Source organism: Salmo salar, chromosome 26 (genome assembly GCF_965601325.2).
Source record: "Salmo salar chromosome 26, fSalSal1, whole genome shotgun sequence".
Taxonomy (NCBI): domain Eukaryota; kingdom Metazoa; phylum Chordata; class Actinopteri; order Salmoniformes; family Salmonidae; genus Salmo; species Salmo salar.
This window is the reverse complement of record NC_138316.1, coordinates 10,308,622-10,326,081: the sequence shown is the minus strand read 5'-3', so window position 1 is coordinate 10,326,081 and position 17,460 is coordinate 10,308,622. Positions and strand designations below refer to the sequence as shown.

Here is a 17,460-nt window from a genome sequence, read left to right as displayed (position 1 = left end):
GATTCTTTGTAAAAACTAATTTTTTTAATTACTCTCTAGATTGAATATGCACTGCATGAAACGTCTAGTATGAATATTGGAAATTGTGGAGTGCATTCTTTGGACCGGACTAGCAGTGACACACTGAATAAATACATGTTCAGCTTCACTCCAGCTCCCAGTATATCACAAACCAAGGTAAGTAGTAGAGATTATTCCACTATCTTCGCATGCTGAAGCGTCTCTCGATGAACACCTTTCTCATATAGCTAAAACCTAATGTCTTGTCTAAATAAATGAAAACAGCGTTTGATCTGCTCCATTACATTTCTCACATTTCCAAGGAAGTCGATTCAAACTGTCACTAAATCGACTGTCACTAGTCATTTACATGCCCCAAATGCTTTGCATATACAGTATAATTAATTTTTGTATTTAGTCTGTTATTTCAGTCAGGGCTCTATACAGAGGTGTGGCTCCCTCCTATTGACTTTGGGCGGTGGAGCAACTGTTCCATCCAAACTGCAATGTAAATTAACTGTATGCATATGCATGCCTGATTACATGACTATATATGCTTGGAGCGTTACATTGTTTATGGCAGGTACATGATACTTTATATACATGCATATTATTTATATGTTTTTATTTAACCTTAATTTAACTAGGCAAGTCAGTTAAGATGACGGCCTACCCAGGCCAAACCCTAACCCGGATGACGCTGGGCCTACAGGACTCCCAATCACAGCCAGTTGTGATACAGCCGGGAATCGAACCAGGGTCTGTAGTGACGCCTCTAGCGCTGAGATGCAGTGCCTTAGACCGCTGCGCCACTCGGCAGCCCAATGCAACAGAATATTTTTATTTATTTTATTTATTTCACCTTTATTTAACCAGGTAGGCAAGTTGAGAACAAGTTCTCATTTACAATTGCGACCTGGCCAAGATAAAGCAAAGCAGTTCGACAACATACAAAAACACAGAGTTACACATGGAGTAAAACAACATACAATCAATGATGCAGTAGAATAAAAAAAATATATAAAAAAATAAGACTATATACAATGTGAGCAAATGATGTGAGATAAGGGAGGTAAAGGCAAAAAAATGCCATGGTGGCAAAGTAAATAAAGTATAGCAAGAAAAACACTGGAATGGTAGATTTGTAGTTTGAAGAAAGTTCAAAGATAAAATATAAATAATATGGTGCAAAGGAGCAAAATAAATAAAATAAATAAATACAGTAGGGGAAGAGGTAGTAGTTTGGGCTAAATTATAGATGGGCTATGTACAGGTGCAGTGATCTGTGAGCTGCTCTGACAGCTGGTGCTTAAAGCTAGTGAGGGAGATAAGTGTTTCCAGTTTCAGAGATTTTTGTAGTTCGTTCCAGTCATTGGCAGCAGAGAACTGGAAGGAGAGACGACCAAAGGAGGAGTTGGCTTTAGGGGTGACCAGAGAGATATACCTGCTGGAGCGCGTGCTACAGGTGGGTGCTGCTATGGTGACCAGTGAGCGGAGATAAGGGGGGACTTTACCTAGCAGAGTCTTGTAGATGACCTGGAGCCAATGTGTTTGGCGACGATTATGAAGCGAAGGCCAGCCAACGAGAGCGTACAGGTCGCAGTGGTGGGTAGTATATGGGGCTTTGGTGACAAAACGGATGGCACTGTGATAGACTGCATCCAGCTTGTTGAGTAGGGTATTGGAAGCTATTTTGTAAATGACATCGCCGAAGTCGAGGATTGGTAGGATGGTCAGTTTTACGAGGGTATGTTTGGCAGCATGAGTGAAGGATGCTTTGTTGCGAAATAGGAAGCCAATTCGAGATTTCACTTTGGATTGGAGATGATTGATGTGAGTCTGGAAGGAGAGTTTACAGTCTAACCAGACACCTAGGTATTTGTAGTTGTCCACAAATTCTAAGTTAGAACCGTCCAGAGAAGTGATGCTGGACAGGCGGGCAGGTGCAGGCAGCGATCGGTTGAAGAGCATGCATTTAGTTTTATTTGTGTTTAGGAGCAGTTGGAGACCACGGAAGGAGAGTTGAATGGCATTGAAGCTCGTCTGGAGGGTTGTTAACACAGTGTCCAAAGAAGGGCCAGAAGTGTACAGAATGGTGTCGTCTGCGTAGAGGTGGATCAGAGATATAATATAAAGCAAAGCATGTTGTATCCATGTTATAACATACACTTTGACTGGAACCCACTGTGGGAAATTGAGAGATTAAAGGACGTACATTCATGTAGTGTTTTCCACATACATACATAACATGATATCTGCTTTAGGTCACTGTGATAATAGGATACGGGTGGTGCTCTCAGACCATTAGCCAGTGTCTTGGTCTGCCACCAGAAGATCACACAGTGAATTTAGAGTAATTCCCTTTTAACAACCTCCTATCCTTCATAAGATCCTTAGCTGGAGTAATCGACCGCAGCCTAACGCCCCATAAACTGACCTTACTGAAAAAACACCCGGATCCATTGCTCTATGCCGCATGGATTGCTGGTATTACAACCAAGTTATCTGTTCCTGTCCACATTCAACTGTCCCCTTTTGATAAACTAAAACATGCTCTTGCCAACTTGTAAGTAATATTTGAACTCCCTGGTTAGGAAAAATGGCAGCATTTCCAACAATCATTCAGGCATATTTCATCTGGTGGCTGTGATGGTCTGACTCACTGGGTAACACCAGGTCACATACGGTATAACAAGAGGCCAGGAGAGGTCAGACATTGATTGCCTCAGTTCCAGTGTAACTGTTGTCATAACCATCATCGTTGTACTAATCATTCAAATAAAATGACCCAATCAACTGCAAAGGATCTCATGGCACTGTTTTGGTGTAGTTTTCCTTTTGATTCATTTGTGTAGGGCAGCTTCCTGTTTCCTAAGGAATTGCATTAACCAGTACAACCAGTTTTACAGCCCTTTGTAAGGACGATTTGATAAATGGTTTAAAGTAGGCTATATTGTGTGTAGCATACCATGGTTGACTAACACAAGGTTACACAGGTTAATCATCACTCAGGCCTTTTCAAAGTATTGTTTGAGTTAGGTCACCACAGTGACGTAGTCTTCCTAATAAAAAAGCAAACGGCCAACTGTGAACAATACAATGGATCAATGTGGTAACATACCCAATTGAAGAAGAGTACCGGTAGCCTATAGGCCTAATTGCATGTTTGGTTCACTGGAAAATAAAAAGTAGGTTGGAACAATTCCAGTTTAACCTCCAATCTTTTATTTGATTGGAAGTATTTTTATTTTCTCAGAAAGAGTTTACAGAGATACTGCCTGACGCCCGTGAATGCAGAAGCCAGGGGAGAGACCAGTGTGTTGTGAACAACATAAGCATGAGCAACAATAGTGGAATCGGAGGTTTTCCTTCTAAGTACCCCATTGAAACTGATGCAAACTGATACAAATATTTAAACCGTGCCACAATTGTACTACATAATGCTAAGCAAGGTTGGAATGTTGTTATTTCATTTTAATGAAAGACAATAATTAATTAATTTGACACCAAAAAGTAAAACTCTGTTGAAATCGCACTGTGGATGTATAGACTCCAGAATTTCCTGGATGCTAAAATTCTAATAGTTTGACTAATTACAGTTTATGTGACAAAAGAAGCATAGAAAATGTAGAGAATCTTGTACCATCTAAACTGCAGTAAAATATCTTTTCAATAGCCAAACATATTGTATTGTCAGCTGTTTGAAGCTGGTGTACAAAACTGAAAGTAAAAGCGGGAAGCATAGAAATAGAGCACATAGAACAGATCTACAGCTTCTTAGACTTGCTTTCAATGAGAATGGCAGATCTACCTACCCACATTTCTGTGTGAATTTGGTCATGCTCATTACGAAAAAAGATTGCAGTCAGAGTGCACTATAACTGTAATAGGCTGCAAAAACGGACAGTTTTTTTTACTGCAGTAATTTTGCAGTGTAACTGCAGTTACAGTGCAGTACAAGGCATTTCAACTCACTGCAGTTATTCTGCAATTACTCCGTCCAAAATGCCACAGTCGACTTCTGTTACTGCACTTTTACTTGTATCTTTTTTTTGTAAGGGGTCGCTCAAAAAGTTACATATTGCAGCTTTAAATAGGATATCAGCCTACTCAGTGACACTCACAGAACACAGCTAGCATCAAATCTCTTATTGCAGGGCTTTAACTGGGGGAAATCACCTTCCCAGTCAGTCTATTGACTATACATCCACACTGAGATTTCAACTGAAATCTTTTTTTTTTGTCTTTTGTATCATTTATACAACAACACAACATTATTTTGTACAATTGTGTCATGATTCCACTATTTTCATCCCTTTGCATCAGTTTCAATCGGGGACATATATTTTGAAGGCGAACCGCATATTCCACTTTTGTTGATCACTCTAACGTTATTCACGACCCCACGTGTGGTTAAACGCAGAGATCAGAGTGCAGCACAGCTGTAAAACCGGTTTCTACTAGTTATCACAACCGCAAAGTCATAATTGGCTATATTGTAAAAATTCATGATTTAACAAAAAATAGCTTTTTGTTCTTCATTTAAAGGTAGGGTTAAGCATACGCTTAGAAGTGTGGTTAAGGTTAGGTTTAAGAAGAAAATAAAAATAGGCGGGGTTTAGGATTTTGTGGCTGTGGTAACTAGTGACGACCCTGTAAACCTACAGGATTTCCTTCTTCGCGTGAATACTGGCGACAACAACCAGGTATATTCTGCTTAACAAAGTCAGTATCTGTATTTGTCGCATTACAAGACGAATCATAGTTTTGCTTTGGACTTCCAGTGTTGGAAACAAACTACTTTTTTTTTTTTTAGGTTGCCGCGCTCCACAGTTACTACACAGCACCGTGTCGATGGCTGAGGCTCCGGATACCGGGGACGGTATAACCCGTATCGTCCGTAGCTCTACGGATTCACCCACGGCGATACTGGTGCCACCAACCTTGGAAGAACTGGCTGAGGAGGAGGACGTTTTCCTGCCCGAAATGGTATCACCTTGTCCAGTCTTCAAGACGGGAGATTGTCCAGGAAAAGTGTCAGCGCGGTTGGAAGGTGCGGGGGCATTGCCAGCGGATACCTGCTTCCTCACTATTAGAAAGCAGGTATCATACAGGTAGTTCATTTTGAATTTATCCCTACTTCCTATCCCAAACCCGCACGATATTTCATATAACTACTTCAACTGGCTACCAAATGTCTGAACTCTCGCAATTGCAACGTGTAAAAGTAAACATCACCTGCAGCCGTCACTATCTCACCTGATAATGCACCTCTTAGTGTGGCAGCTACTTTAGCCTATTTGTAGGCAAGACAACATGTGTTCATGTGAGCTGACACTCCATTTTAATATGGTTCTTCATCTAATAGATAGGCCTACATTAAAGTTATCATTAGGCTACATTATCCACTATAGCATCTTATAGCAAAAGCACTATCACATCTGTCAGCAAGGCCATCATAATGTTCAGTTACCACACTGATGGGTATCATTCTTACTACCTGCTGATGTCCTATGGAGTATAGTAAATACATGCTCATTCATGTCATGAATGGGGATATCAAGAAAAAATACTTCTGTGTCCTCCTCAGTCATAACATAGACCTCACCCCATTAATTGCTGAGCTTTTGGATTAAATACGCTATCCTTCATAATCTCAGACTAGGGTTTTAGGACTGCAAATCTTGCCGCTTATTAGAATCTGGGCTATTTCAGCCGGTTTGTAGTATTGTAAATTTGGTTGGCTGCACGCAGGCTATTGACTGTTTCCTGACCCTGTTTGTTGCAACTCAGTGTGCTGTGCAAGTGAATGACATGACAGAGCAAGGAACTTGTCTTTTGGTCATGAGGCAGTGATTCACAGAATGACCTTTGACCATGACCCCTTACACATGACCCTTGGACATGTTTTATTAAACATTCACACAGACATTACTACCACACTCTGTTACATTTTTACATGTTAGGCATTTAGCATACACTCTATTCCAGAGCGACTTATAGTTAGTGCGTTCATCTTAAAATAGCTAGGTGGGACAACCACATATCTCAGTCATAAATAAGTACATTTTCCCTCAGTAAAGTAGCTATCAGCAAGGTCAGTGGCAGTAAGTAATGTAATGTGAGAGTGTTAGTTCACCAAAGCTACAGTACAGGATTTGGTGTACAGGAGGATTTTGACCGATATACAGCATAAGCGTATAATCCGTCATTGTATAACATCCAGTAGACCACTTCAAACAAAATGTTTGGTTTGCAATGAGACCGGTAGTGTCGTTTCCCCCCCCCCCCCACAATCCCAACTGTTTGAAGCTTGATTGTAGAGGATGGCACAATTGTCCGTACCCCCTGACTGACTCACATTCTCACATTCCATCTTTTTTCATTTTACGTAAGGATTCGAGGGATTCTTTTTCTGTGCAGGCTGTGTAGAATGAGGTGACTCTGGTCCTTGGGTGTTGGTTATTGAGAGTCTGTCACTGCCAGCGGATGCTGTGATGTTGTTCGTGGCTCTTATGTAACGGAAGGAGAAGCAGCAGCAGCGGCAGCAGCAAGGGATCAGGAGTGTTTTTTTAATTTATTTTTTTGCATTGTAAATAAGAGGCACTTACGAAAGGGGCTTAGTGAGCAGAGCCCTGGGCTGGCTGCATCCACTGGCTGGATGGTTAAGGCTGGCCTGGCAATCAGTGAGGCTGAGGCCATGTCAGTCTCTCTACATAAACACAGATTACCTATCGCTTTCCTCGGTGTCTGTGACTAAGAGCGTCAATATAGTGACTCAAACAACAAGGCCCGGGGTAGTAATCTCATGTGTGATTCAGATGTTATAAAAGACCAAACAGCACCTGCAGCAGGGGGACAATGATGACAGTTAAGGAGATAAGTTATTGTGGAATGTTATGCGCATCCATTCTAAAATAAATGATGTGCCCCCCTCAGTCTCCTATCAGAATTGAGTATTCACCAAAGCTGTTGTATAATTGCATAGTAATGATAACTACCTTTTTGTTTTTGATTAAATTAGTATTGTAGATTTTGTGAAAAGCTGAAATTTGTGATAAATACACAATATACAGTGACCTCTGTTGTTTTGAATGTGTACCCCAGCACTTTGGATTTGAAATGATGCAAAGACTATGAGGTTAACGTGCAGACTGTCAGCTTTAATTTGAGGGTATTTTCATCCATATCTGGTGAACCGTTTAGAAATCACAGCACTTTTTCTACGTAGTCCCCCCATTTTAGGGGACCAAAAGTATTGGGAGAAATTAACTTGTGTATTAAAGTAGTTAAAAGTGAAGTATTTGGTCCCATATTCATAGCACTCAATGATTACATCAAGCTTGAGACTCTACACATTTGTTAGATGCATTTGCTGTTTGTTTTGGTTGTGTTCCACATTATTTTGTGCCCAATAGAAATGAATGGTAAATAATGTGTTTTGATTTTGGAGTCGCTTTTATTGTAAATAAGAATAGAATATGTTTCTACATTAATGTGGATGCTACCATGATTACGGATAAGTAATGAGAACGTTAGACACACAAATATCAAACCCCCAAGACATGCTAACTTCTCACCATTACAATAACAGGGGAGGTTAGCATTTTTGGGTGGGTATGATATTTTAAATCAAATCAAATACAATACAATTTTATTTGTCACATGCGCCGAATAGTGAAATGCTTACTTGCAATCCCTTAACCAACAATGCAGTTCAAGAATTAGAGTTAAGAAAATATTTACTAAATAAACTAAAGTAAAAATTTAAATGTTTCAAGCAGACCATGTTTCAAGCAGATCACCATAGTCCCTGTGCCCAAGAACACAAAGGCAACCTGCCTAAATGACTACAGACCCGTAGCACTCACGTCCGTAGCCATGAAGTGCTTTGAAAGCCTGGTAATGGCTCACATCAACACCATTATCCCAGAAACCCTAGACCCACTCCAATTTGCATACCGCCCAAACAGATCCACAGATGATGCAATCTCTATTGCACTCCACACTGCCCTTTCCCACCTGGACAAAAGGAACACCTATGTGACAATGCTATTTATTGACTACAGCTCAGCGTTCAACACCATAGTACCCTCAAAGCTCATCACTAAGCTAAGGAACCTGGGACTAAACACTTCCCTCTGCAACTGGATCCTGGACTTTCTGACGGGCCGCCCCCAGGTGGTGAGGGTAGGTAGCAATACATCTGCCACACTGATCCTCAACACTGGAACTCCCCAAGGGTGCGTGCTTAGTCCCCTCCTGTACTCCCTGTTCACCCACGACTGCATGGCCAGGCACGACTCCAACACCATCATTAAGTTTGCAGACGACACAACAGTGGTAGGCCTGATCACCGACGAGACAGCTTATAGGGAGGAGGTCAGAGACCTGGCCGGGTGGTGCCAGAATAACAATCTATCCCTCAACGTAACCAAGATTAAGGAGATGATTGTGGACTACAGGAAAAGGAGGACAGAGTACGCCCCCATTCTCACCGACGCGGCTGTAGTGGAGCAGGTTGAGAGCTTCAAGTTCCTTGGTGTCCAGATCAACAACAAATTAGAATGGTCCAAACACACCAAGACAGTCGTGAAGAGGGCATGACAAAGCCTATTCCCCCTCAGGAAACTAAAAAGATTTGGCATGGGTCCTGAGATCCTCAAAAGGTTCTACAGCTGCAACATCGAGAGCGTCCTGACCGGTTGCATCACTGCCAGGTACGGCAATTGCTCGGCCTCCGACTGCAAGGCACTTCAGAGGATAGTGCGTATGGCCCAGTACATCACTGGGGCAAAGCTGCCTGCCATCCAGGACCTCTACACCAGGCGGTGTCAGAGGAAGGCCCTAAAAATTGTCAAAGACCCCAGCCACCCCAATCATATACGGTTCTCTCTACTACCGCATGGCAAGCGGTACCGGAGTGCCAAGTCTAGGACAAAAAGGCTTCTCAACAGTTTTTACCCCCAAGCCATAAGACTAACCAAATGGTTACCTGGACTATTTGCATTGTATGTCTGTAATTTTCTCTCACATGAGCTCACTGTATTGCTCAACCTAAGGTGAATGATTTGTCACTAGGTCTGTCCTATTGTTATACTATGTAACTAAGGGAACCGCTTTCAATGCTGTCCAGATGGTGTTTCAGATTTATTACAGGGGTTGGAACCAGTTCAGGGAACAGAACTGAAAATCAGAAAATATTTTTTTTTAGAGGAACAGAATCAGAACCGAGAATGAAGTGATCTATACTGTTCCGGAACAGAACTGTTATTTTTAAAAGCATGGGAACTGGTCAATAACCCTCTTTTATGTTCCTGGCATTTTTTCCCAGTTCCACAAAAAACAAAGCACCTATGCAAAGTCCTCACTCTGTCACCTGGAAACATATTCTAGTGTCTGCCTGCCAGCTGAAAATCTTTGCCAGTGCGTGTGTAGGCTATATACCTGCCCATCCCCTGCCGAAGCATAGGCTACTGTAGTTTACTGATGTTACAAGTGGGATTCAGAAATTAGAGAGATTTTTTAGAGAAGAATGGATTAACTTTTGTTAATGCTAGTCATCACATTTCACAGTAGATTTATTAACTCCAAAAATGTGTTTTATTTTAATTCTAGTGCTGCTCTGCACACACAAGCTTGTTAGCTAACTAGCTCTGGTCCAACGTTAAGCCAACTCTCGGAAGTTCAAAGACATTAAAAGTTCCTTCATAGAAGCTTCTCCTGTGTAGGTATAGTTCTGTGGGCCTAATTCATATAATGCATGTCATAACAAGATGCCCAGTGCTTCAAGCCAAGCCTCCTCCTCCACCCTCTCTCGCCCTCTCCCACACGCAAAATTTCAGTCGCATCTCGTACCCTACACTTGTCTGTCCAATGCATGTAATCAACTGTATAGCTTGGCCACTCCATAGCATGGTGAAGTAATTTAATGTCGAGCCAAATGTTAAAAAATATATATATATTTCGGAGATTTAGAAAGGAATGATATAAACCATTACTTTTTGGGGGGGTTCGAACCGGTTCAGAACTTTATTATGGTTCTGTTCAGAACGAAACGATTGGAAAATAATCTCAGTTCCAACCCCTGATTTATAGTAACAGTCCTGATCATTTGGACCGCCAGGCATTCCGCTGTCTGAATACTGAATTGTTATAGTTTGTTATTTGAAGCAGGCTCACAGACTCTGACAGGTGCATGCTCTTCTATCCAGCAGATTTAAAACGGTCGGAAATCGAAAAGTTACAAAATGAACACATCCACGAATGGCAGCAAATTTTAAGTCCCAAGTTTTATCACAATCTTTATACTAGGATGAATTAGGCCTAGTTTCTAGGCCACCAGACAAATGGAAAGAAACCTGTTTCATCTCAATGGGATTAACCTTGTAAATAAATGGTGCCTTGCAGTGTAAGTAAGGGTAAAGGATGACTGAGAGGTTACAAGTTCATCCCTTCAATTTGAAACTAAATTGAGGGAACCTGTGGCATTCTATATTGTCTGTTGGAGGAGAGCTTTGGTGATCTATTACTGTATATGCAAACAAACTGTGCGGCTTGTTTAGGATTTATTTGAGGAGAAATGGGAGCAACAGATTAAGGTAGAGATTTTTAATTCCATTTCATCGCAGAATGTTGTTTCTGGTGTTCAGGATAAGGTTGAGCTTATCCTGTGCTTTAGTTCAGATCACCAACACATCAAGCCTGTTCCACAAGTGGGTTGTAAACTCTACATCTGATGTAAAATGTGCTTTATGCTGTACCAAAACATTATACCTGTTGCACCACCTGTTCTATGAGCTACGCCTGCAATTGTCTTCTTTCATGATATGCACAGACAGTAATATAAATCTATATTTTCAAAAGGATGTGAGTTTCGTGTTCATATCACAACATCCGCAGGCTTATCGAGTGGCCTATGCGTGAGTCAATAGCAAAAGAATACACTTGACTTATGCTACATTATAGCATGCCAAATGTGTCTGATTTAAATATTAACAAACTAATAGATGAGCTGCCACCTATTTGCCCAGCCAGAGATCAAATAACCGAATATCCCGACGGAGATTCGGTGAAACAAAATCGCATTAATTGATTGTCAGACGTTCCTTGATCAATGTGATTTTGTTTCAGTGAATCTCTCTCAGGATATAGCCTAGGCTACTACTCGAGAGGAGCAAAATAATCCACCTGTTATGCTAGGCTACATAACATGCTAGCAAAATGTTCTGATAACGCTGCTAGACGAGCAAACTAGACAAAAGATTATCATCATGACCACTCACCTCAATTTTGGCTAATGCTTTCCCAGCCAAATTGTAACCAAATATCAAAACAAAAATCTGACGATTGATTGATTTATCAAGATGTCCCCACCCTTGTCTCAAATCAGAGCGATAACGCTGTCCCAATCGTAACGGTGCTGAAATGATTACTCACGGATATTGCTTTAAAGTTTCTAAAACGGTTGGATGACTTTGGGAGTTTCAATAAGCAGCAATATGATAAATGCCTGCAATGGCATTAGTCTACGTTATTTTCATAATTCTGTGATATTCATTCCCACAATAATTATTGAAAGATCCATCCAATTGTGGTTAAGAAAACATGCATCATAGTGGTGGGTTTTGCAGGGGAGAAAATCTGATATCAACTTTGGAGGGGACAATTACATGACATTTTCTCAAGAGCAATTCCTGAGGGGGACACCAAAAGTAGTGCTGTAACACATAGCCTACATTGTAATATGGTAAATGTATATTGAGGAACCAAAGAAATAAGGTGTTTGCCGTACTCCTAACTACCGGTACCCAAAACTACACAACTAATCACAACAGCAATACCATTGCCTTTAACAAATCTTAGTTCAGTCACCAGTTTAAGTTGAGAGTGGGGGTATCCATGGCATTTTCCAATTATGTTCCTATTTTACAAGTAAAAAAAATGGAGAACCTTTCATAATGTTGCCAAACAAAGACTCAACAAACTTACCTGAGACTCCCTGTCTCTGCTAGTCTGTCCCTGCATATCTGTCCCCAACTCTGCTGTCTGTGTGCCATCTGTTGCCTGCTCTGCCTAATGACATCATTGTGAAACATTTCCATTAGAATTTCATTTCTTTCTTATGAACATTTTATCAACTAGTTTTTGAGATATTAGGCTACTAGGGTTCTTACTTTGCGTTTTGGTGTACTGAAAAATACTCTGATGTCCGTCTTTTATTTTTCTGCCATTTTTCTACCTGGCTGGCTGGCTGGCTACACACACACACACAGTGTGTAGGTTATTTACAGTAGGAGATGGGCTTCTATCATATCTTTTATCATTCTATTTGGGCTTCGATCTAAAAGGTAGCTAGCAAATGTGAAACGGATTAAAATGACAAGAGTTGACAGCTGTATGAGTTCACCATTTACACAACATATGCTGCAACCTTTTATAATTGTAATAGTTTGTTTCATATTGGCTGGCTTCCAACAATAGCTCAATTTGCAAAGCTAGCGAGCACCAATTCCGTTTCAGTGGTGTTTGCTATAATCTTTGCTACCCGGGTTAAATAAAGGTGAAATAAAATAAATAAATAAAAGTTCCCTTGTGACAATTTAGCTTTTGCAACGAGACCATTAAATATATTTAAGACAATGGTAGAAGAGAGTGTAGTTCTGTTCAGTTTGGACTTTAGTTTATCGCTAACCTTATCGCAGGGACTTTGAAGCACTAACTTACATCATCTGCATGCTGATCTTGGAATAAATTGACGATAGCAAAGATTCCATCTTTGACGAGGCCACATAAATGGAATAGGTACTAGCTAGCTTAATAGTTAATATTTGCGCGCTAGCTCTGCATATTCAGCTAGTGTGTGTGCGCGATTGACTGGATTAACCTCACGTCAGTTACGTTCATTGAGTGCCTTTCAGACAGTAGATACGACCCCTCTGTTACCTTGCCAACTAAGGAACTGGCAGTGGATCAAAACATTGTGAGGCAAAGGGTGGGGGGGGTCGCAATCTTTTTTTGAAACTTAAAAACACGCTATTAAGTGTCTATAATCAGCACAATTGCTTTCATTGCGTTTTATTAATATTATTTAAATTACATAGTTATGTTTCAGTGATATATTGGGGGGGACAAATCATATTTTTCCAAGGATGGGGGGGGTCGTGTGTTCCCCGTCCCCCCCCGAGATTTCCGCCCCTGGGATTTTGCGAAGTGATGGGGCATCCCTCGCAAAGTTTTTAGAACTGCCACGAGGAAGGTAACAGCCTAGTAACGGGCACTGCCTAGCAACCATAATAATGAAGCATCAAATCTCGTGAACGTGCATTGCTTACGCCGGTCTTAAACCGACTAATCTTATTTTTGGTTGGCGCAACAGATATAAATTCTCATCCCGTAGCTACGCCCGACCTAACATTTAAGACCAACTTTTTTTACACCCAACTGGTGCAACCGGCCCTGCAGATGATTCAGTGATGAAAACCCATGAGATTGTTTAATCAATGAGACCTATGATATATTGTATTCTGTGGAGACAGTGTTGACCTACGTAGATGATACGCATCCAATACCGGACCAGATCCATCCTTACTGAAATGAGCCAGCACCAGCGGTGCCTCCCTCTGTAAAGCCTGCACGACGACGAGCACCACACGTCATATTGAAATGCATAATGACATTAAAGCCACCAGGCCTCTCAGAAAAATGGATAATACCCTTTGTACTCCTTTCCTGAGTCTTTGCATGTTATAAAGATGAAGGAAATTGTCATCCTCTCATTGACATTGGGACACTCAGTGTTGACACTAAATCTGATTTAAAAGGCTGTATTTACACTGAACAAACAGACAGGGCTAATTTCAGCTCATTTTTAGGTCCTCTGTCTCTGGGTCGTACGCTTATACGGTAGGTCCTTATGGCTCTATTGACACTCTGGTTAAGGTTGTTTGTAGTTTGAGGGCGATGCAAGGGCTACAGCCCCTCTAATGAAGGGAACGAACTGTCTCGTCTGGACTCCCCATCGACCACTGACACTAATGGATGCTGATCGTAAACCCTCCTCTCCGGAGAGTTATTTGTAATTACCCGCATTTACCAAATTACTTGTGATTATTATGCTGCACACAATTACTAACATGGTACATTTCTATTTAAACAACAAAAGAACTGTGTCGGAAAAATAGGTGTGGGCTAGACACAGAGCAGTGTCTCCCAACCCTGGACAAACATACCTGATTCAACTTGTCAACTAATCCTCAAGCCCTCAATGAGTTGAATGAGGTATATGTCAAGAGCTACAACGAAACGGTGTACTGTCACGTATCTCTGACCACGACAGGTTGTTGTTCTCTGACCATGACTCTCTCACAACTCAATGCACAACACTGAAAGGTTCCGGTGGCCTATTTTACTCTGCCAGGGCTCTGAATTGTCTGATTCTACAAAGACTGCCCTATCTGTGGGAGTAATTTATTATTTCTCACAGTCAAGTAATCTGGTTTTCCAGGAAGTGTCTGCAGTCCTAAAGGACCAGTTAATACTGTAATAATATTTAAGTATTTTCCTCTCTAGGTTAAACAGGCCGTTGTCCGTTCATCTCAAAATCAATACCTGCTCTATGGCAGTGTTTCCCAACCCTGGTCCTCGAGAACCCCCAACAGTACATCGTTTCGTTGTAGCTCTTGACATATACCTCATTCAACTCATTGAGGGCTTGAGGATTAGTTGACAAGTTGAATCAGGTATGCTTGTCCAGGGTTGGGAAACACTGCTCTGTGGAAACAAAAGTTATTAGAGAACATTGGTGAGCAGCTGGTATGCAACTCTCAACCTCATCATGAATGACTTAACTCAGGCCAGAGCTTTGTTTGCTGTGGACTTGATAGGTTGGTATGTGAGAGTATTCAGGCCAGCCGCTCCCAGACTTTACCTCATCAATGATATTTTTAATAACGCTTTATTATGTGTGGTTTAAAATGTCGGGCGGTAAATTTTGTATGTTTTGTTTTCAATTCGCTGACATATGAAGTCAAGGAGAGCAATGCTATGTGAAAATGAACACTCCACACAATTTGTTTAGATTTACCTCTTCTTCAGCAATCCCACCTGGATCTGGTGAATCCAATATCCCTTCTATCGGAATATCTCTTCCCATTATCAAGTTTGCAAATAAAATACTGCAGTTTCAAATGAAATCAAGAACACTGGGAAACGGCGGCACTTCAAAAAGCTTTTACAAAACAGACAGAACGATGTCACCTCATTTCACCTTTTTATTTTTGGCCGGGTGTAGACTCCTGCATTTCCACAGTTATGCCTTCGTCAGTTGCGTAATGGTGGCTCTGGTGAAGGCATAACTGCCGAAACCGCGTTAGCCTGCCTGGCCAAAGATGAAATGAGGTGACATCGTTTTGTATTTTAAAGAAAATTTACTTTTCGGAGTGCCTCCGTTGTTCTTGAACTTGGGATTTCATTTGAAGCCGTTGTCACATATGGCAGACCACCCAGCTAATAAAGGAAAAATACTGCAGCTCTCTGCAACAGCTGAGAAGGGCCACTCTTCTCTCTCCACAGTTGTTGGATAATTATGTTTCCTCTCCCATTTTATGAGGACACATAGTTACCTTAACCAAGGAATTGAATGATAGGCTACACAAAGACACCTGCACCCCCACGTGCACATGCACATGCACACACAGAAACACACACACACACAGATACAGACATGCACACGGAAACAAACTAACATGAGAAAAAGTGGATTCCTACAATTGAAAAGGAAATGACAGCTGACAATGAAAGGATGTCCGGTTGTCATGACGCGCCTAAGCAATCAATGCACCGTTCAATCAAATCAAATTGTATCTGTCATATGCGCCGGATACAACGAGTGCAGACTTTACTGTGAAATGCTTACGTACGAGCCCTTCACCAACAATGCAGAGTAAGAAAGTTGCTAAATTTAAAAAAGGAAATGGTAACATCATAAAATGACAATAACGAGGCTATATACAAGCAGTATCAGTACCGAGTCAATGTGCAGGGGTACGAGGTAGAGGTAAATTATGTCAAATGTACATGTAGGTAGGGTTAAAAGTGACCAAGAAATCAGGATAGATAATAAACAGAGTAGCAGCAGCATATGTGAAGAGGGTGAACTGGGTGAGAATTTGACAGGGTGCAAATAACGACGAGCAAAGGAAGAGACTGAGCAACTCAATTTGGACTCACTGACTGGCCTCTCATTTCCTGTGTTAAAAGTGAGATATGCCTGGGGAGCGGAGTACCGCTTTGTACCACTCCAGTTGAGTTACAGCTCAGCTTCCTCAGGAAGAGAAATTGAGCCTGAGAAATATTGAGGCAAAAGAAGACTAGAAGACTAAATGTATATGGACCACCAAAGTAGGCACTACCAATGGGCTTCAGAGTGCTGTAAGGTTCACCAGAAGATAATGGTTGTGGGCGTTCGTAAACTGAGACAAACTGGTCTGCCAATGTGGCCTTCCGTTTCCTTCTCGCTGCCTCTGCACCTTTCCATAGCTGCTAAGAGAGCATTTTGTTTTTCGGAGTGCTGCCCTCTCCAACGCTTTACTGTTGAACAAAAAGGTGATGTGATGTTCAACACGTTTTATTTGTAATGTAAGTAATGTGTGGGGGAAGTGTAGCGCTTCTCCATGGGGAAATCAACATTCGAAAAGAACAAGAAAAATGTGATAGACAGAAGAGAGGGAGAGAGTGTGTTCTCTGATCATGTGGATTATGTTAAATGTTGTTATTGATGTTACCCGGCAACTGATAATTGACCTTTGACTGTTGGCACACCTCTGGCTGAAATTCTGCTCTGAATGTAGATGTAGTCTAGCAGCATTCAGTGCAGTGCATCGCATCTAGTGCAGCAGTTATTCTATAGGTCTAGCTATGATAATGACGCCGAAGGAGATGGCTGCGATTTTACGGTCCCCTAACCAATTGTGGTTTTTTTTTTTAGTTATTTGTAACTTATTCTGTACATAATGTTTCTGCCACCGTCTCTTATGACCGAAAAGAGCTTCTACATATCAGGCAGCGGTTACTCACTCCGTACTGGAAGAAGATTTTTTTTTTTCTTTAACGAGTTGGACGCGAAGGATTTACTCACTCCAGACACCCGACAAGGCCCTCATCCCCGTCATTCACAGTAGAAAGAGACAGAGATATCGGAGATGTATGTCTGGGTGCCTTGAAAGGATCCGACGGCGAGTGTGTAGTCTGCCTTTACCATTGGTCCTATTAGCCAACGTACAATCATTGGATAATAAAATAGACGAACTACGGGCATGTATAGTTCCTACCAATGGGACATTAAAAACTGTAATATCTTATGTTTCACCAAGTCGTGGCTGAACGACGACATGAATAACATACAGCTGGCGGGTTTTACCCTTTTTCGGCAGGATAGAACAGCAGCCTCTGGTAAGACAA

General features: G+C 41.4%; 1 protein-coding gene across 3 annotated transcripts in view; it reads left to right on the top strand.

The window, feature by feature from the left end:
• The first annotated feature begins 4,623 nt into the window (after nucleotides 1–4,623).
• The window catches only part of LOC106587110 (diacylglycerol kinase zeta), a 130,412-nt gene continuing 117,575 nt past the window's right edge, over nucleotides 4,624–17,460 (top strand). For all 3 annotated transcript variants that reach the window (XM_014175121.3, XM_082969379.1, XM_014175117.3), the window contains exons 1-2: nucleotides 4,624–4,706; nucleotides 4,817–5,114. In XM_014175121.3, coding sequence (XP_014030596.1) covers nucleotides 4,855–5,114 — 260 coding nt within the window. In that variant the 5' untranslated portion in view covers nucleotides 4,624–4,706; nucleotides 4,817–4,854. The remainder of the gene's footprint in view (nucleotides 4,707–4,816; nucleotides 5,115–17,460) is intronic.